At 40.0% G+C, this 23042-nt stretch overlaps 1 protein-coding gene across 1 annotated transcript in view; it reads left to right on the forward strand.

Annotated features, from left to right (window-relative positions):
• LOC136859048 (ras-specific guanine nucleotide-releasing factor 2) overlaps positions 1–23042 on the forward strand; it is a 1472247-nt gene that overhangs the window by 679606 nt on the left and 769599 nt on the right. Inside the window, exon 4 of the mRNA XM_068225766.1 lies at positions 4338–4485. Within this exon, the coding sequence (XP_068081867.1) occupies positions 4338–4485 (148 nt within the window). The remainder of the gene's footprint in view (positions 1–4337; positions 4486–23042) is intronic.

Here is a 23042-nt window from a genome sequence, read left to right on the forward strand (position 1 = left end):
GCTGTGAGCTTACATTAGAGAGATAGTAGGATCGAGTCCCACTGTCGGCAGCCCTGAAGATGGTTTTCCGTGGTTTCTCATTTTCACACCAGGCAAATGCAGGGGCTGTATCTTAATTAAAGCCACGGCCGCTTCCTTCTCATTCCTAGGCTTTTCACGCCCCATCGTCGCCATTAGACCTATCTGTATCGATGCGACGTAAAACCAAATGTAAATTTAAAGCCCCAGCATTTGCCCGGTGTTAAAATGGGTAACCACGGAAAACCATCTTCAGGGCTGCCGACAGTAAGGTTCAACCTCACAGCTGTGTGACACTAACCACGTGGCCCCTTGCTCGGTCTCCAACTGAGTTCTTCTCAACCATTTTATACCCTTCGTCATATTGTAAATTCTGTAGATAATATCCCTTGTAAATGTCGCTTTGTGTAGGCTACATTTCCCAGCTCTTCTAATACTATTCAAAAATTTTCCTTGTAAATATTTACACAGAGTACCAGGTTGCTCCTGATACGAGTAAATAAATAAACAAATAAATATAAACCATTTTAGGAGATGAATGCATTGTTGAAAAAGCTAACTTCCAATGAGAATCTCATGATTTTCGTTTGGACTGCTGTCTGAGTTAGCCAGAGGCCACATCCATGTTTTAAATAGGAACTTAAAGTCTTGCCCATTGAGCTAAGACCGAAAAGTATTAATGATGAAAAATGAAATGGCGTATGGCTTTAAGTGCCGGGAATGTCCGAGGACATGTTCGGCTCGCCAGGTGCAGGTCTTTTAATTTGACACCGTAGGTGACCTGCGCGTCTTGATGATGAAGACGACGCATACACCCAGCCCCCGTGCCAGCGAAATTAACCAATTATGGTTAAAATTCCCGACCCTGTCGGGAATCGAACCCGGGACCCCTGTGACCAAAGGCCAGCACGCTAACCATTTAGCCATGGAGCCGGACGTATTAATGATGGTAGACATGTACTCAGTAAATAGCAGTAATTAATTTCCACTTCGCATGATAAGCGTAGAGTACATCACATCTGGTGCTTTTGTTGACAACTCTCTCCTGTTCTACGTATATAACACTTGTTTGTCACTAACAGTCCACACTCCTTGTTTTATGTCCGAGCCTTCGTAATTACCACTCCACAGACCCTTACACTAATTGGTATTGACTACAGCACTTACATTGCCTCTGTATTTCAGAATGAGATGTATATTTACTGTCGTTCTCGCTACAATCTTCGCGCGCAATTAAAGCAAGCCATTAAAGGCTGTATTTTCCTTCTTAGCACAAGCAGTGTAATGTCTGGTGTGTACAAAGAGTGTTTTATTCGTAATTACATACTCCCCTCACAAACAACAGCTGCTAACACACGGCAGATAAATTTAGATCGACAATAAAGAACGAGATGATGAAGCCGCCGTAATTTTCAGATCTGCAAAATTACTAGAGTGGTAAATGCGTTGCCATGAATCAGTAAACGCAGTAAGTACGCTGGATGGCAAAACAGATAATATAAACATTAGAACATATGTATGAATGTAGTGCAGAAAGTCAAAAAGAATACAAAAACATAATTCTGTATTTAATAGGCTGTGGCTACCTACACTCACTACTTCAGCCTCTACCAATCTGGACCGGCATGGTACAACAAACATTTATATTTTATTTTGGAAAACTAATAAAATTATTTTCTTCTGGTGTGTCAATATTTCATTCCACTCTATTTATATTCACCATAAGTGAAATGGACAGAACAGGCAGGAGGAAATGTGTGTGAGATATTTAGTTGGCAGACTCCTGAACCTCTTGCACGTGGTCGTAACGTATGATTGGCGATCTTGTTCTGTGCCTGCTGACTATTTATGCCCTATCATGTTCCATTTCATTCCGAGTCATTTCGTCAAATCCTGTGCAGTAATATTGAGAAAGAGAGTTGTGACTTCTAGCATGTTGACTGACCTCCACACGTTGAATATCGCAGCCCTTGTGGAAAGGCGCGTCAAACTGATGATACACTATTCATATCAACTATTTCTATGAAGAAGTAATTTCATTATTCATAAGGTGACTACTACAGACATTATCCACACAAATTCACGCCTTGCATTTATGAGAGAAAAAATTGACCTACAAAACATAGACTCCGGCCGTATAGACTGTCCGATAATTCCTCAATTGTTATCACTTAGGTTAAGTACACCTCGAATCAGCCCTTAGATCCACGTAAAAATCACTGACCTCACCGGGAATATGAACCCGAGGTTGCAAAGTGTTTGAGGATATACTTTACTGTAACATCTATCGACATGTTGAGAACATATCATAGAGCAAGAACATGGCCTTGTGGAACGGAGATCATCATCATCATCATCATCATCATCATCTGTTTACCCTCCAGGTTCGGTTTTTCCCTCGGACTTAGTGAGGGATCCCACCTCTACCGCCTCAAGGGCAGTGTCCTGGAGCTTCAGACTCTTGGTCGGGGGATATAACTGGGGAGTATGACCAGTACCTCGCCCAGGCGGCCTCACCTGCTATGCTGAACAGGGGCCTTGTGGAGGGATGGGAAGATTGGAAGGGATAGGCAAGGAAGAGGGAAGGAAGCGGCCGTGGCCTTAAGTTAGGTACCATCCCGGCATTCGCCTGGAGGAGAAGTGGGAAACCACGGAAAACCACTTCCAGGATGGCTGAGGTGGGTATCGAACCCACCTCTACTCAGTTGACCTCCCGAGGCTGAGTGGACTCCGTTCCAGCCCTCGTACCACTTTTCAAATTTCGTGGCAGAGCCGGGAATTGAACCCGGGCCTCCGGGGGTGGCAGCTAATCACGCTAACCACTACACCACAGAGGCGGACGAACGGAGATCAACGAGTTCAAATTTAGTAAACTTCACAAATTATGTGTCATCTATTTTAGATTAAGGAGGACAATTGCATGTCATATACACGGATATGGCAAAAGTATTCGATAGGATTGGTAATAATAAACTTCTAAACAAACTTCACAGTTTTGGTTTTAGTCCAGACCTGGTTGAATTCTTTAACTTCTTCACGAATAGATTTCAATTTGTTACTTTCATCCATGTACAGGGTAATTTCAGGCATAAACCAAGGTTCAATATTAGGTCCACATTCTGTCTGCCAGGGATATTGGTTTTGTATTGACGAATTAAAATTTCAATTATATGCAGATGAGATGAACATTTAAAGGCAGATTCTTTCAAACCAGAACAACGAAATATTACAGGAAGACCACACAGCACTGGTTGAATGGTGAAAACACAATTCCCTTCAATTCACTCTTAAGAAACGTGAATCAATGATCTTTACTAGAAAAAGACAACCACAAATCCATTCTTATGAAATGAACAGTATGAGCCTAAAACGAGTAGAACGAAAGAAGGATTTAGGAGTAATATTTGACAGTAAACTTGTGTTCAATATACACATAAATAACGCCGTAAGTAAATCCTATTGCAATCTAGGATTTCTTTTCTTTTTTTGCTAGTTGCTTTACGTCGCACCGATACAGATAGGTCTTATGGCGACGATGGGACAAGAAAAGGCTAGGAGTGGGAAGGAAGCGGCCGTGGCCTTAATTAAGGTACAACCCCAGTATTTGCCTGGTGTGAAAATGGGAAACCACAGAAAACAGTCTTCAGGGCTGCCGACAGCGGGGTTCGAACCTACTATCTCCCGAATGCTGGATACTGGCCGCACTTAAGCGACTGCAGCTGTCGAGCTCAGCAAGCTTTTAATAATAATAATAATAATAATAATAATAATAATAATAATAATAATAATAATAACAATAATAATAATAATAATGTTACTTCAACTGTCATAGATTTTAAGCGGCGTCGGAATACAAGGATTTTCTCCTGAAGCAGTTTTCTTTTAATGTGCCCGTAAATCGTTTTATACAGATCTTTAAATATCGTATAAGTACTCTTTAATGCCAACCGGCAGCGTCAAAATACGATTACGCAACTTTGAGCACAGAAGGCGAGCGTCTTGAATAACTACACTGCGCAGCCGATGGAGCAGAAGTCAATATTCTAGCAATACTGACTTAAAATCTCTATATCACTGTACGAAGGCTGGGAGAGCAGAAATACCCGTGGTCTAAGACTGAGTTTTCGTTGCCCCTACAGTTAACGTTTAGTACATTAAGAATATCTTCAAGTAAGGTCATAAAATCTTGTTCCCCCCATGTGTTCTGACTGAGCAGCTCATCCAAATCCTCTCAACCTGTGGCTCATTCACATATATACCCCTGCCTTGTCTAGAGCTCCACTTACAAAATGTTAATCTCGTACTTTTATCTGTTCTAGCTTCAACAAGTTGCTTCTCCAGAAGGAGGAACTGGAGCAGAAACACCTGCACCTTCTCCAGATCGTGGAGAGTGAGAAGACCGCCAAGTGGCAATACACTCAGCAATGTGAAGAGCTGGCCTCCGAGATTAAAAAGTTGCGCGCTGAGGTAAAACTTTCTTTCCCTCTCACAGTTCCGTCATCTATCAGTTAGTAGTAGCAGTGCCAAGATTCACCTACTCCCTGGTCTCAAACATTTCTTCTGAAATAATCACTGAAATTATTATTATTATTATTATTATTATTATTATTATTATTATTATTATTATTATTATTATTATTATTTCCGGCTCCATAGCTAAATGGTTAGCGTGCTGGCCTTTGGTCATAGGGGTCCCGGGTTCGATTCCCGGCAGGGTCGGGAATTTTAACCATCATTGGTTAATTTCGCCGGCACGGGGGCTGGATGTATGTATCGTCTTCATCATCATTTGATCCTCATCATGACGCGCAGGTCGCCTAGAGTGGGTCAAATGAAAATACCTGCACCTGGCGAGTCGAACATATCCTCGGACACTCCCGGCACTAAATGCCATACGCCATGATTATTATTATTATTATTATTATTATTATTATTATTATTTCTTCATATATACAATATATAAATATGGTATAATTCACTGTACAACGTACGGATTATACAATCAACCATCTCGTAAATTAGAAATCACTGTTGTGTCAAAAACTGTCCGTAGGACATGTGTCTAACGAGACTGCTCTCCGAATTCTTGAAATTAGATGCCTCATTCCTAGTTCGATTACAGTCATTATTATTATTATTATTATTATTATTATTATTATTATTATTATTATTATTATTATTATTATTATTATTATTATTATATCTCTTGTCTATCTTCATTGTTACTGGTCTTTTTCTCAATTACTTGGAGTCGGTTCTATGTATGGAATAAACCCCAGTTTTAGACCGGATGACATTACTTACGCCAACCCTACTAAGAGGGATGTATTCATCAGCATTACGTGTTTCTGCGCCGGTTGTTAGTGTGATGTATTTTATGAAAATGAAGGTGTGCATTAAGACGGGCATGAATACCCACCCCCGAGCTAGAGAAATTAACCAGACGCGAACAAAACCTCCGACCCGGCCGGGAATCTAACCCGGGCTCTCTGAACCGAAAACCACTATGTTGACCATTCATCTAAGGAGCTGGGTATCATTTCGTCTCTCGTCTCTGCTAATAATGCATATTGAAGTAGCGACGTATCAATATGAATATATATATATTGTGCCTGTCCGGGGCTTCAGTGCACAATAATAATAATAATAATTCGTAAGGGCATCAGCCGAATGGAAAAATACGTGATGAGATCTTCGGCGAATGGCCCTAGAATCGAATTCTCATCATCATCCCTACTTCATAATAACCACGGCTATAATATTAGAGCATTCAGGTCAATGGTACGTTCGGACTAAAAGGCATTACTAAATTATTTATAAGTAGGGATCTCAGTACAGAAGAGGAATACAACGTCACTACAAATCAGAAGAATGATGTTTTAAAGTTTTATGAATATCTGATTTATTATCAACTGAGAAAGAACATCCATAATTAAAACGAAATGTGCCATATAATATTTTATCACAAAATTTAAAAAAAAAAGCGGGATTCATATTATTGAAATTATTATTTAATTGTCTTGTGGAATTAATATTCCACACCGATAATCCCGATATTTAGAGGCTTTTCACTTGTTACTACCTCTATTATTCACAACATTGTTAGTCATTAATTAATTAATTAATTAATCAATTAATTAATTATACATAATAATCGGCACTATAATAATCACCCCTTTGATATCATCCCAGCTTTCTATACATAAACTGGAGTTTTGAAATATTATAATTTCTTGTGATCATATTATTACGCAATCAAGGATTAAGACAGTATGTTAATTATGACAAGCACATTCCAAGATATCTGAAAGTCATGTTCAGCCCTAATAACTAACTTCATTATTATTTACAAAAATATAACAAATCGCATAGGCATGTTTCGCCGGGATTAAAATAAAATACCATTTGATCAATTAACATATAATAATACTGGGCTTATGGATGACCCGTGAACAATAACACGACATTTTACTTGTAATAATACACTCAACTACCACCAAACATATTAATATGACCCTTTATCATATATACAAGATTATATGGAAGGAATGGTCCTTCCGTTACCAAAAATAATGACAATGATACACGTTGCCCTGGATAGGGGTCGAACTCGTAGTCTTCTCACTGCAAGATGCATGTTTTAAATTTCTAGATCGGATGGAATGAACAAAATAAATTGGGAGGAAGTCTATTGTTCCTACTATATTAATTCAGTCGCGGTGACAATTAGCTACTCTATGCGTAAATGTCCGTCGGATATTGTTAGAAAGTAAATGGCCATTGAAGACTCCACAGTCAAGGCTTTTAACGTGCCCACAGCTTGCTTAGCCTTTGTATGCATCTGTCACTTTCTCTAGTGTAACGGTACTTCCGCACGCCTCCCTTTCATACAGTCGGGGGAAGGTATCTCTCTTTAATAAACCGCCTCGATATAAATTCGGGCCGACTCGGCTTCTTCAAGCACACATGGTTTTATTCAACCTAATCTCAATATAACTGGCGTGGTATACTTCTTCACGCTTTGCATAAATTATCTCTGGCACATACTTATATCGCCTTGATTATCAATTGATAGATATTCACCGACCATCACTTCCAACTCAACACCACGAACACTCGCATATAATTACATAAGGGATATTAATTTATGCCACTCTATAAAACAAATTTACATATTAAACTCACGATCTATAAATTTATACTCGCATCTAAAAAAAAAACATCATTTGAACTCCTCATATGCTCCGTCTTATACATGACATACAAGTCATCCTCGTTTTCTTTTGAAGAGGCAGAGCATCTCATCTTATCATAAGATCTGGGTTACCTAGATGGATACCACTTCCATCCATCATAACACTTCTTGAAGACCAAACAAATCATTACAGGAATCTTATAACTAACATGCATTACTTTCCAAGGGGTTTAAATAAACTGCTAGTCATCATTGCCAGTACAAACTTCCTACTACACAAGCTAAAAATTTTAATCCCTTCGAACAGCCCGCGATCATCATTCACATTTTTAATCTACTTGACATGCTAATTCTAACTATTTACAGGAGGGAAAATGACTTTCAAACATAGTAAACTTGAAAATGCACTTATCTTAGGGTGATCATTCTCGTCCGAGGCAGCACACTCATAACAGCTTAAGCCATCATCTTGCTGCCTTTGATGTCGTAAGGTCCTTGGTTCGTTTCCGGGATGAACTCCATCTTGTAGACTTCTCCACGCATAATAATCCTGGATGTATCCAACACAATGAGATGTTGGGTAGGTGAGTGACTCGCGTATCCTCTTCCCAGACCAGCGATCACTCGCTCCAATATGCAAAAGGGGAAAACACTATGGTTATAATTGGATCACTTCGTAACACGTACTACATTCAGGCATGGTTAAATTTATCCCGAATATTGCTGAACTGTCACGTATTCACTTGCACTGTAATCCAACGTTAAGGGTAACTAACTTGCTTATTTCACATCCCCTCACAATGTAAGACAACTCACATACACGTTTGTACTTTCAGCAGACGCTGCCCAAATTATTATTATTATTATTATTATGCGTGAGTCGCAATTTCCTGAACAAATTCACTTTATCAACGTTCTAATTGTAATTTCAATTGTGCTTTCACAACACTTCACTGTATTTGACTAGTAGTGGATTAATCTAGCCACACACGAATCCATTGAGCATATATTACAGTAGCTTGAATGCTACGCAGCTCTTAACAGGTAGATTATTCCTCGTTCACTATCCTCACTGATTACACCATGGTACAAAATGTTATAAATACACGAAATTTACACAATAAGTGCACGTCAATAATCACTGCGCTTATATAATGATTTATGCAGTACTTCTGCCAGTTAAATCTCACAATTGTAGTACTTCATCACTTGATGAAAGTATTACACAATATCACAGGTCGTGCAAAATAGCAACACGTCTGGACAGCACGGAGACACAGTAGATAGTGGATAAGTGGTCTCCTGTCCGATTCCTTTTGTAAAACAGAGGAAAAAATCAAGAGTGGGGGTTAACTCCGCCTTCATGTCGGGGGCCGCTTCCGTAAAAAGCCGTTTGTTGGCGTTGATTTGCATATCAAAAGATAGCTCCGACCTTCCATATTTTACTGATCGAATCTTATTCTCTTAGGATCGGCGGTTTAATTATAATCGCCAAAGCGTCATCTACAACTTGTGCAATGATTGACTTACGTCTTGCTAAACTCCAGGATAGGCTCACCTCGCCAGACCTGTGGCGATGTTCTGTAATTCTCTGCACCGATTCAGATCACGTAATCAATGATAAGTTGAACAACTGGAAGATGTTTCGTTGTCATCTTTAACTAAATAATTCCTTGATCACGGCAAGCTCTTATTTATGAATATTAGGTGCGTAAGTCAATAGTCACATGATCCTTATTATTGTTATTAATATTGAAAATTCTGAAACAAATGAAGGTTTTGGTTGGTATCACTAAAAATCACCAACAAATATTTAGGGAGTTACTTCTCCCCAAGTTAACCCGACTTATTAAGCATGGCTGGCGGGCTGTCACATGACCTTCTACTCCTTCCAACTCACTCGCACAGGAGAAAGAAACACCCTAATTGCTGGCTAGCGTATGACTCGCCCTCGTCATTACGCGCACAGAGCCCCTTGTCCTGTAAAGTAGCAGCGCATCGTTCGTATACCGTGCAGCGTTGTGGCCTGCTAACTTTGCGGCAAAACGTCGTAGAATGACGCGGAAAACGGCATATTATTGATATGGAATGTCACGATATGGTATCTAAAGTACCGTGAACGGTCACATCCCTCGCCTACTTTAACTAAGAAAAATCATGAACAATGATTTTTCTTACCAATCTCATAGTAATTTAAATATTCATGATTGAATCTTACGAAGAACTGTATTTTCCTGCATGGTTTTATATCTTTCCATAAGAATACGTAAATATGCCAATGTCATCATATCACGTCTTTCCGCGCATTCGGAGCAATCCTCATCATCTAAAATGTCATCATCGTAATCTTCGTCTTGACAATCTTGTTCCATGTGTATGCAATTCACATCATCTTCCTCTTCGTCGATCTCAGGATCATCTACAGCGTCAGGCATCTCCTCGTTGTCGTCTTCTTCAGGTAAGTCTTCATCACCTTGATCTCTAGGATCTTCTGCGGGTAATATTCCTGGCACATGGTACAATTTCAAATTAGAGGCGTTATAAATTGCCTCTGTTGTACCGTCCATTGACTGAACCTTGTACGAGTTGTTCTCCAAATCTTGGACGACTCTATACGGTCCAATGTACAGCTCCGCGAATTTATGGTAGAATTTTCTCGGCGGATCTGAAATGGCAGGACGTTTGACCAAAACAAGTTCTCCCACACGTAAAGGTCGGTGAAATCGCCTGTTTCGGTGTCGTCGTAAACGTTTTTCTGCTTGTTTTCGGAGGTATTCTAATGTATTCCTCACTCTCAATTCTTCCGAAGGTCTGGGGTCCTCTGGACACATCACGACATTTTTCCAGGGTCTCTCAGGCTGCTCATTGAAATGAAGCACGCTTGGAATTTGTCCCGTTGACTCATGGATCGTGGAGTTGATGCATTCCATAATGATTGGAACTACATCAACCCAACGCCAATGTTGCCGAGAGCAATAAATTCTGCAGAATTTCCCAATCTCCCGCATGATTCTTTCAGAGGGATTTGATTCCGGATGTCTAATTGAGCTCATAATGTGTTGGATTCCCAACTGCTCCATATCCCGTCGAAAGGCAGCCGATGTGAACTGGGATCCATGATCAGTAAGCAATTTTTCTGGTTTTCCCATTTTCGGAATAATTTTGTTCCGAATCTGATTCAGTGCAGAGCGTGTATTTGCTTTCTGCACAGGACACAACATAACATACTTTGTAAACACGTCCATACACACTAAAATGAACTGCAACCCTCTGGTCGCCTTGGGAATGGGTCCATAATAGTCCATTGAAAATAACTCGCGGGGTTTTTCCGGAATCAAGGGCTTTGGTGGCTGCTTGAGTAAGTACGGATTTGGTTTAACACGTTGACAGGTATCACATGTCATTAAAACCGTACGTACCATCCTCCTCATTCTCGACCAAACAAACGTTTCCTTCAATGTCGCCAACACTTTATCTGTTCCTGCATGTCCTATTGAATTATGTGTTAACCAGATCAGATCCACTTGAAGAACTGGTGGGACGACGACTCTGAGTTGGGTATGGGCTTCATCGACATACTTGTAAAGAATACCATTGAGATAGTTATAATTTTGAGCATGTTTTTCGGCGTCTTGATACTCAAGTGTCCCTGGTTGTAAACGTTTCTGAAGGAACCGGATTATCCGACGGGTTTCGGGCCAACTTTCCTGCTCCTCAGGAATTTGCCTCAATCTATCCACAATTTCACGATCTCCTTCACTTAATTCCAAATGTTGTATAACTTCTACCTCAGGATCCGGGTTTCTACTTAGTGCATCAGCAATGACATTATCTTTACCTGCGCAATGTTCGACCTCTAAATCGTACTGCTGTACAAATAGGACCCACCGATTCACTCTTTCTGATGACATTACAGATTTGAGCATAAAAGTTAATGCTCGATGATCGGTTCTAAGAAGGATAGGGAAACCATAAATATATTTGCGCCAGTAGCTAAGGGCTGTCACAATGGCGAGCATTTCCAATTCAGTTACAGTATAATGTCGCTCATGTTCCCTTAATTTACGGCTCATAAAAGCCAAATAATTTATGCGGGGTTCTGCATCCTTTCTCTCTTGATAGAGCACTGCACCGACGCCAATCATTGATGCGTCAGTCTGGATGATGAATTTCTCATTAAAATCGGGATATCCCAGCTTGACACTCCTACTCAAAAGTTCTTTAGTTTTGTTAAACGCCTCTTCGCACGTCGCATCCCACTTCCAGCGGTTGTTCTTCTTCAGTAAGTCTTGTAATGGAGCGACCGTGGTCGTGTACGCTGGACAGTGGTCCGCGAAGAACCCGCATATGCCCAAAAATTGTCTCACATGCTTAACCCTGGTGGGTTTTGGAAAATTTTGTATGGCACTTATCTTTAGTGGATTTGGGGAGATCCCCTTTGAATCTATGATGTGCCCCAAGAACAAAATATTGCGTTGGCAAAAATGAGACTTTCCAAGATTAATTTTGAAATTATTTCTGTTGAGTTCTTCTAACACTAGGCGCAAATGTTCAAAGTGTTCTTCTAGCGTTGGGGTCGCTATCAGGATATCATCAACATATCTCACCGTTATATCCTTAACTTTGTCACTGAGGTTTCGATCCAATGCCCGAATCAAAGCTGATCCTGCATTCTTAATGCCAAAGGGCAAACGATTGTATACATATGTTTGCTGGTCGAATAAGAATCCAGTTAGGATCTTGGTTTCGCTAGATAACTCAACATGATGGTAAGACGCCCTTAAATCAACACTTGAAAATACCTGCATATGTTGGAATTTCTTTAAAATGTCTTTAATATTGGGTGCCCTGTCATATTCCGGCACTAGTCTGTCATTTACGGCCCTTGCATCTAGGCACACCCTCAGAGACCCGTTTGATTTACTCACAATGACCAGCGGATTCAGAAATGGTGTTGGACTCTTCGAAATTATACCATGGTCTTCCATTTCCTTAATAATAGTACGGACTTTGGCATGGTGTTTTTCCGGTATGGGATACGGATTTCTCTTAAAAGGTTCCCAACTATTTACAACCAAATCATATTTAAAATTTAATATCTTCCCGGGTTGTGTCCCAAAAACATCCTGGTACGTTTCCAAGATTTCTTTCAATTTGTGCTTATCTCCCTCGGCGACTTTGGCTTCGTCCACCTTAGCTTGGACCAAGTCTTCAAATTTGGGCTCCTCATCATCTTCTTCTCTCTCTAAGTTAGCAATCATCCTTTCAAATTTATCTTTAATCTCTTCCATTTCCTGTATGTCCCAATTTGGGAATTCTACCTGTTCATTTTTCTCATTATGAAGTACTTCAGCCGTCCGAATCCTTTCCCCATCGATAATCTCGGGCTTTTTATTCAACTGGACATCTTCATGGCTCATATTTATGTAAAACTTTACTTGATTTTGATCCATGTCGATAACGGCCTTACATTCTCGCAGGAAATCTGAGCCTAAAATAATGTTATATTCCATTTTGTCCAACACTAAAAATGGATGGGCTAATACAGCGTTACCTATTTCCAAATCCAAGTAAACCTGTGTATCGCACATGGTAGTACGGTCCGGAATGATACCTCGTACTTTAACTTTAGATACGGGTAGTATTGGTATTTCAAAATTTGTTTGGACCTCTCGAATAAAAGCCTTTGACACTACGCTAACACTAGCCCCTGTATCAACTAAACAGCGCACGCGTAGTCCCTGCACCCGTATATAAATTATAGGTAACTCCCTGATAATTTTCTTAAAACCAAGACTTGGGTCCTCTATTAAATCCTCCGGTTGGATTACCCAAGTGTCAATAGTAACAGTGGTCCACTCTGGCTCATTCAGATGACTGCCAACCTGTCGAAAAACTATCTCTTCCCGATTTAATTGATCTTTTTTTTTACGGCTCCATTCCCAGCAAAATATTCTGCAGCATGGGGATTGAGTCTATTTTCTTGATTATGGGTTCGTTGTGCCTGAAACTGGAGACTCTCAGCTCCTTTACACTCTCCCGAGGTCGCCATTTTCTGAATCGGTTTCTGCCACTTATCCGTTCCAGTCGGCTGGTTTCTTAACTGTTCCGACATATCTACGAGATTCGGCTTGACGTTCATGAATTTGATTATCTGGATCTCTCGGTCCTTCCCATGATTGACGGTTGTCATTTTTCCATCTAGAGTATGGTCTGCGAAACCTATCCCTTTGATTATATCTGGATCCATTTCTTCTCTCCGTTCGACGTCGATATTCATAATTTCGAGAGTTCCATGCATCCCGATATCGATCCCTGGGCCAATTCCACATTGGAGGGTTCTTATTATCTCCCCTCGGTGTTGGGTATATTACTTTACATTCCTCAGTATTCGTACCCTGGTTTTTGGATTTAAACGACCCTTCTTCTTGTTCTATGTTCATGGTATTGATCGCCTCCTGATGTCTCTGTTTAAAATGTCCGCTATTAATAGTTTGATCAAGCTGGCGTAGTATACGTTCAGCTTCAACAGCCGTCCTAACATTTGCTGAAATGAGTGTCTTTTGTACCTCCAGTGGTAGTTGTTTACCTATCGCTGAGACCAACTCTATTTCTGATGGTGGGCTATCAAGTTCTTTCATTCGTAAAAGCTGATGAGTGAAGTACTCTGAGAATCTTGTTTGACCGGCGGCGGAATATCGCCTTGAATAAAGCTCTAAACGTAAATTCTGCTGAGATTAAATCCCCCAATATCGATCGAGAAATCGACGTTTGAACTCTTCATAACTGTCGAAACAGTTTTTAAATGCCTTGAACCAAATAAGAGGTTGTTCGGCAAGGTATTTCTCAACTATTCTAAGACGCTTGTCTGTAGGTATGTTATGGTCTATGAAGTACTGATCCATTTCCGAAAGAAAACCTTTAGGTGTCATGTGTGCGTTGGATCCAAACTTCTTTGGTTCATCATTGGACATACGGATGAAGCAATAAGATGGCATCGAACTCATGTCCACAGGAGTCGAACTGTATCTCGGAGGAAGACGACTTGGAGAAGTCTCGCTGATGTGCGACGTGTCTCCCGTCACTTCTGGTTCGGTCTCATTCCCTTGAACGTCCTGCTGATTTTTATCTTGTTTCTTTAAGATTGGTTTCAATACCTCATCTCCTTGAAGTCCCTGAACTTTAAAATTCTCAACTTCTTCTTGTAATTCTTGAATTAATTGATCGTGTATATCAACCTTAATACACGCTTTAATAGCCTTTAATTCATATTTCTCAACATTATTCTCAAGATTTTCAATTAATTTCTGGGTTTCCCGTTGCTTTCCTTTGGTGTATAAACGCAATTCGTCCTTTACTGGGTTTATATTTTGGTTAAAATATTCCTTAAATCTTACTTCGTTACACTCTATGACCTGAGTCAGTTGTCCACCAAGTTCCTGAGTTTTTAATGACAACTCCTCGAATTCGGTCCGTAAATTTCCGATCTCTTCAGCGTCGGCATCAATCTTCGTTTCCAGATTTTCAATCTTCTGTTCACAGGCGATCATCTTTGCGTCTACTTCCCTCAAATGCTGGTCTAAACGCGTATATGTCTGCTCCATTTTGTCGGTCATCGACCCTATACTGTCATTTACGTCATCAATATGTGAGGTGACATGTTGTTTTAATTCTGCAGCTTGGGCCTTACACGACGCCTCATATTTTTCTAAACGCTCTGTGAGTTGCCTTTCCTGATCCCCAAAAAGTTCGTGAAGTTTCAGACTAGCCTGTTCCTGTTTTTCAAAACGTTCATCTAATTTCGCACTTGCCTGTTCCTGTTTTTCAAAACGTTCATCTAATTTCGCACTTGCCTGTTCCTGTTTTTCAAAACGTTCCTGAGTGTCCGCCATCATTTTGGCCATCATTTCTTTCAACTCTTCCATTCTGACAATATTTAAAAACGTGTGCCCCCCGAACCAAAAATGATCACAACTGTCTTAATCCCAATGATTCATTTACCTAATTTTAGGTAGGCGTGTATATATATTTCTTTTCAAAATAAAAAAAAACAACTAAAATTCATTAAACCAAAATCAGCTTTACAACAGCTGTGTCACGCCTCCTAACAATTAACTGTCCTTTTCTCAGTATTCATATGGCTTATTCACCAATAATATCCCGAAATATCATTTAAATTACTTTACTTTAGCCCTTCATAAATAAACTCAATCGAACTCGCGACCTAGGATGGGCTCGTTGCTTTACATGTACCAAAAATATGGTATTTTAAATAAACATTGGATGCTTTCAACTTCAAGACTAGTAAAATGCTTTAGTAGATAGTTACTCGTCTATGAGCTGACAACATTTCACTGTTTATCATAAAAAAGAAATGAGAATAATAGGATGAGGCTTCCCTTCTCAACCGCAATATCTAATTCATTAATAATGGAATGTCCCCTAAACTACCAGGGCCTGCTGCAAATGCATCACCTTGAACATAGACCCGTGACCGGTAGAATTTGAAGAATTCTTTCCAACCACTTTATCCTCATAATAGGAAAATCATTTCATTGTCTCCTTGAAGTTCCAGCAACTTCATTAGGTCTACTATAATTGTGAGTGACTATCGTGTATGTTTCCATTTAAACTGGACACACTATCTTTCATTCTTCTTCCTATAAAAATTTAATTTATTTCTGTCACTCTTTAAATATATCATCACGTGTGGTATACCTGTCTATGGTCGTGGCTTAAGCACTCCATCTGACATGTTAATTCCTTATAAATAATATATTCACACGTTCTGATTTCACCTATCTTGTATTCCTCTTTCCTAACAAATTTAATTATACAAATGCATTCAATATTTCCATTCATCATAGTGGTGTTCAAACTTGTGCTTTGACAGCCTTGCCCATCAAGCAATACACAACTCGCTTTTGGACATCACTTATAGCACCACAATAGCGATATAAACTTGCCAATGCACAACAATGCTTCACGTACAATAGGCGCCAATTTTATGCTTATAACGTAACACAGAACCTATCCTCAACACGCTGAATGCTAGCTTAGTGCCATAACATGGGTATAAACCCTGCCCTTAGCACGTTGAATGCCATATTTGTACCAGAATATGGGTATGAACCCTGCCCTTAACACGCTGAATGCCATATTTGTACCAGAATATGGGTATGAACCCTGCCCTTAACACGCTGGGCGCCATAATTTGTGCCTGTCCGGGGCTTCAGTGCACAATAATAATAATAATAATAATTCGTAAGGGCATCAGCCGAATGGAAAAATACGTGATGAGATCTTCGGCGAATGGCCCTAGAATCGAATTCTCATCATCATCCCTACTTCATAATAACCACGGCTATAATATTAGAGCATTCAGGTCAATGGTACGTTCGGACTAAAAGGCATTACTAAATTATTTATAAGTAGGGATCTCAGTACAGAAGAGGAATACAACGTCACTACAAATCAGAAGAATGATGTTTTAAAGTTTTATGAATATCTGATTTATTATCAACTGAGAAAGAACATCCATAATTAAAACGAAATGTGCCATATAATATTTTATCACAAAATTTAAAAAAAAAGCGGGATTCATATTATTGAAATTATTATTTAATTGTCTTGTGGAATTAATATTCCACACCGATAATCCCGATATTTAGAGGCTTTTCACTTGTTACTACCTCTATTATTCACAACATTGTTAGTCATTAATTAATTAATTAATTAATCAATTAATTAATTATACATAATAATCGGCACTATAATAATCACCCCTTTGATATCATCCCAGCTTTCTATACATAAACTGGAGTTTTGAAATATTATAATTTCTTGTGATCATATTATTACGCAATCAAGGATTAAGACAGTATGTTAATTATGACAAGCACATTCCAAGATATCTGAAAGTCATGTTCAGCCCTAATAACTAACTTCATTATTATTTACAAAAATATAACAAATCGCATAGGCATGTTTCGCCGGGATTAAAATAAAATACCATTTGATCAATTAACATATAATAATACTGGGCTTATGGATGACCCGTGAACAATAACACGACATTTTACTTGTAATAATACACTCAACTACCACCAAACATATTAATATGACCCTTTATCATATATACAAGATTATATGGAAGGAATGGTCCTTCCGTTACCAAAAATAATGACAATGATACACGTTGCCCTGGATAGGGGTCGAACTCGTAGTCTTCTCACTGCAAGATGCATGTTTTAAATTTCTAGATCGGATGGAATGAACAAAATAAATTGGGAGGAAGTCTATTGTTCCTACTATATTAATTCAGTCGCGGTGACAATTAGCTACTCTATGCGTAAATGTCCGTCGGATATTGTTAGAAAGTAAATGGCCATTGAAGACTCCACAGTCAAGGCTTTTAACGTGCCCACAGCTTGCTTAGCCTTTGTATGCATCTGTCACTTTCTCTAGTGTAACGGTACTTCCGCACGCCTCCCTTTCATACAGTCGGGGGAAGGTATCTCTCTTTAATAAACCGCCTCGATATAAATTCGGGCCGACTCGGCTTCTTCAAGCACACATGGTTTTATTCAACCTAATCTCAATATAACTGGCGTGGTATACTTCTTCACGCTTTGCATAAATTATCTCTGGCACATACTTATATCGCCTTGATTATCAATTGATAGATATTCACCGACCATCACTTCCAACTCAACACCACGAACACTCGCATATAATTACATAAGGGATATTAATTTATGCCACTCTATAAAACAAATTTACATATTAAACTCACGATCTATAAATTTATACTCGCATCTAAAAAAAAAAACATCATTTGAACTCCTCATATGCTCCGTCTTATACATGACATACAAGTCATCCTCGTTTTCTTTTGAAGAGGCAGAGCATCTCATCTTATCATAAGATCTGGGTTACCTAGATGGATACCACTTCCATCCATCATAACACTTCTTGAAGACCAAACAAATCATTACAGGAATCTTATAACTAACATGCATTACTTTCCAAGGGGTTTAAATAAACTGCTAGTCATCATTGCCAGTACAAACTTCCTACTACACAAGCTAAAAATTTTAATCCCTTCGAACAGCCCGCGATCATCATTCACATTTTTAATCTACTTGACATGCTAATTCTAACTATTTACAGGAGGGAAAATGACTTTCAAACATAGTAAACTTGAAAATGCACTTATCTTAGGGTGATCATTCTCGTCCGAGGCAGCACACTCATAACAGCTTAAGCCATCATCTTGCTGCCTTTGATGTCGTAAGGTCCTTGGTTCGTTTCCGGGATGAACTCCATCTTGTAGACTTCTCCACGCATAATAATCCTGGATGTATCCAACACAATGAGATGTTGGGTAGGTGAGTGACTCGCGTATCCTCTTCCCAGACCAGCGATCACTCGCTCCAATATGCAAAAGGGGAAAACACTATGGTTATAATTGGATCACTTCGTAACACGTACTACATTCAGGCATGGTTAAATTTATCCCGAATATTGCTGAACTGTCACGTATTCACTTGCACTGTAATCCAACGTTAAGGGTAACTAACTTGCTTATTTCACATCCCCTCACAATGTAAGACAACTCACATACACGTTTGTACTTTCAGCAGACGCTGCCCAAATTATTATTATTATTATTATTATGCGTGAGTCGCAATTTCCTGAACAAATTCACTTTATCAACGTTCTAATTGTAATTTCAATTGTGCTTTCACAACACTTCACTGTATTTGACTAGTAGTGGATTAATCTAGCCACACACGAATCCATTGAGCATATATTACAGTAGCTTGAATGCTACGCAGCTCTTAACAGGTAGATTATTCCTCGTTCACTATCCTCACTGATTACACCATGGTACAAAATGTTATAAATACACGAAATTTACACAATAAGTGCACGTCAATAATCACTGCGCTTATATAATGATTTATGCAGTACTTCTGCCAGTTAAATCTCACAATTGTAGTACTTCATCACTTGATGAAAGTATTACACAATATCACAGGTCGTGCAAAATAGCAACACGTCTGGACAGCACGGAGACACAGTAGATAGTGGATAAGTGGTCTCCTGTCCGATTCCTTTTGTAAAACAGAGGAAAAAATCAAGAGTGGGGGTTAACTCCGCCTTCATGTCGGGGGCCGCTTCCGTAAAAAGCCGTTTGTCGGCGTTGATTTGCATATCAAAAGATAGCTCCGACCTTCCATATTTTACTGATCGAATCTTATTCTCTTAGGATCGGCGGTTTAATTATAATCGCCAAAGCGTCATCTACAACTTGTGCAATGATTGACTTACGTCTTGCTAAACTCCAGGATAGGCTCACCTCGCCAGACCTGTGGCGATGTTCTGTAATTCTCTGCACCGATTCAGATCACGTAATCAATGATAAGTTGAACAACTGGAAGATGTTTCGTTGTCATCTTTAACTAAATAATTCCTTGATCACGGCAAGCTCTTATTTATGAATATTAGGTGCGTAAGTCAATAGTCACATGATCCTTATTATTGTTATTAATATTGAAAATTCTGAAACAAATGAAGGTTTTGGTTGGTATCACTAAAAATCACCAACAAATATTTAGGGAGTTACTTCTCCCCAAGTTAACCCGACTTATTAAGCATGGCTGGCGGGCTGTCACATGACCTTCTACTCCTTCCAACTCACTCGCACAGGAGAAAGAAACACCCTAATTGCTGGCTAGCGTATGACTCGCCCTCGTCATTACGCGCACAGAGCCCCTTGTCCTGTAAAGTAGCAGCGCATCGTTCGTATACCGTGCAGCGTTGTGGCCTGCTAACTTTGCGGCAAAACGTCGTAGAATGACGCGGAAAACGGCATATTATTGATATGGAATGTCACGATATGGTATCTAAAGTACCGTGAACGGTCACAATATATATGAATTAAAGAGGACTTACCAGGCACCCAAGAAGCTTCAGCCTTAGTACGCGTAAGAATATGTTTTGTCTGCCTCTGTTGGGTAGTGTTTAGTGTGGCTAGCTGCCATACCCGGAAGCCCGAGTTCGAATCCCGGCTCTGCCACGAAATTTGATAAGTGGTACGAGGGCTAGAACGAGGTCCATTCAGCCTCGGGAGGTCAACCGAATAGAGGAGGGCTCGATTCACACCCTCGACTATCCTCGAAGTGGTTTTCCGTGGTTTCCCACTTCTCCTCCAGGCAAATGCCGGGATGGCATTTAACTTAAGGCCACGGCCGTTTCCTTCCCTCTTCCTTAACTATTCCTTCCAATCTCCCCATCCTCCCCACAAGGAATTCAAGAGGACGAACTGGAGCAAATATTCATTTATAGGAAGTGGAGTTAGGGATTAGAATAACTTACCAGAGGAGAAGTTCAGTAACGTTCCAATTTCTTTGCAATCATTTAAGAAAAGGCTAGGAAAACAACAGATAGGGAATGTAAGATTAAAATTTTTCTGAAAATACAAATTAATTTTAATATCATGCTCCGAAAAAATGTTGAGAGAAATGTTTGAGATGCTAAGAAGATACGAGTACTGAAATAACCCCATTGATTGACAATAGGTAAGGAGGCTTACAAACATAGAGTATACAGTAAAGCATCATTAATCTGGATTTATTGGGGTCGTTGCCGTCCAGCTCAAGAAATGTAAGGATCAATTAACCTAGGTTCATATTTGTATGTTTACCCCGTAGTCCCGTATCCTGATACAGGGGTGAGGGGTGCGGTGGGATGTAACTACATGGCATGTTTTTATAGTTAGATGCCCTTCCAGTCGCCAACTTCTGTTGAGGAGTTAATAAAGATTAAATAAATGATGGTGAATAAAATTGTGTAAGGAGGTGGAAAGTAATCGACTGTCGCCTATGAATAGGAACTGCCCTGGCATTTGCCTGGAAGTAAACATGGGTAACCACAGAAAACTATTTTCAGGACAGCCGACGGTGGAGTTCGAACACATTCATCTCTCGAATGCAGGCTTGGCCCCATAGCCGTAGGGCGTTAACTCGCGCGGCCACTCGGCTCGGTAACCTAGATACATATCGTATGTAAAATCATCATCACATCACTTATCTTGTTTGAAGAGAGCTCTCCGGGTACGAATAACTAGTCTTCATTTCCATAGCGAACGAAAATAGTACTTTAAGAACTATTATGTTGATGCGAGTATAGTTATGTTAGAATCTAAAACCTCAAATTACAAGAAAATGGCCTTAGCCACACGCGTATAGAGGTAAAGACAAATCTTCAACCCTCCAGAAAAATTGCTATTTCGTTTACGTTGGACCGACACAGATAGGTCTTATGGCGACGATGGGGCAGGAAAGGCCTAGGAATGGGAAGGAAGCGGCTGTGGCCTTAATTAAAGTACAGCCTGGTGTGAAAATGGGAAACCACGGAAAACCATCTTCAGGGCTACCGACAGTGGGGTTCGAACCCCCTACCTCCCGGATGCGAGCTCACAGCTGCGCGCCCCTAACCGCACGGCCTTCTCGCCCGGTCTCCAGAAAAGAACAGGTCCCTAATCACTTGACTTCAGTAGGAAAAAGGTGTATGCCAAGCACTCAATATTACTAAATCCAACACCTAAAGTAATATTAAGATTAAATGTGACTTTTCAGTTGGTAATTTCGAAAGAAAGAAAAAAAGTAATAATAATTTGAAATTACTGCTAAAGGCTACGGTGCAGAAATGTCTCCTTATAAAGAGATTTTCAATTTTGTCAGTATTTCAATAGAGTCAAGTGTCGTATATTCCAGAACTATCCAAGAACTCAGTTCTAGACCTTAATCATACGAGACGAATACCCAACCTACTGATTTATCGACGTCTTCAAGGAAAATGAACATTATAATTTACGTCACTCGGTAAAGGCGTGCTCGGTTCACCCGGAAGGACGTCGGTTCGATTCCCCGTCAGGCAATAATTAAATTTAAGAAACGAGATTTCCGCTTCCGGAGGTGCACATGGCCCTGAGGTTCACTCAGCCTACACCAAAAATGAGTACCAGGTTAATTTCTGGGGGAAAAGGCGACCGGGCGTAGAGCTAACCACTCTACCCCACCAAGTGCCGAGGTTACGTATAGTGGAAGCCTTTACCTTCCTCCCCACCAGGGGCCTTAGTGGCCTGTACGGAGATGGCTTTGCTTTTGCTTCTGTAATGCACGTCACCACATTCAACAATTAAGAAAGTCAATGAAATAAAGATTAATTGTTTAGTTCAGTGAGCAGTGCTTGATACGGTATATCAGATAATTTAGCACAAAGGGAGGAAATAGACCTATGATCAATAAAGCCCGAGTGGGATCGACAAAGAACACCTGCGAACGCCCGAGATTTTTTGTGCACCGTGACCATAATTTTGGCTGTATATCCACTAATTCCATGTAGCGATTGTTAGCCTTGTGCAACTTTCGTAAGGCAGACCATCCGATGAGGGTGGATTGCGTCCGTCATGTGTAAAAAATCGTGTGTTATTGTGGTGGAAGGTAGTGTTGTGTGTTACTTGCAGGAATATTCAGGACAGCACAAACACCATTCCTTGGGACAAGAAAATTAACTGTTTATAATTAAAACCCCATGGTATGACCAGGAATCGAACCCAGGACCGCGAGGCCGAAGGCCTAGATACTGACCGGTGAGCTACGGAACTGAAAAGTACGTCCGCCGGTTCTTAACTCGAGATATTACTCTGACATTCGAGCATACGTTTCTTTACAATCTGAAGTCAGTTTCTCCAGGGACGATCAACTTTGTCTTCAGTCCGTGGAATCAAATTTAAATTTATGTCCGGAATCTTGGTATT

This window comes from Anabrus simplex, chromosome 1, assembly GCF_040414725.1.
Source record: "Anabrus simplex isolate iqAnaSimp1 chromosome 1, ASM4041472v1, whole genome shotgun sequence".
Classification (NCBI taxonomy): domain Eukaryota; kingdom Metazoa; phylum Arthropoda; class Insecta; order Orthoptera; family Tettigoniidae; genus Anabrus; species Anabrus simplex.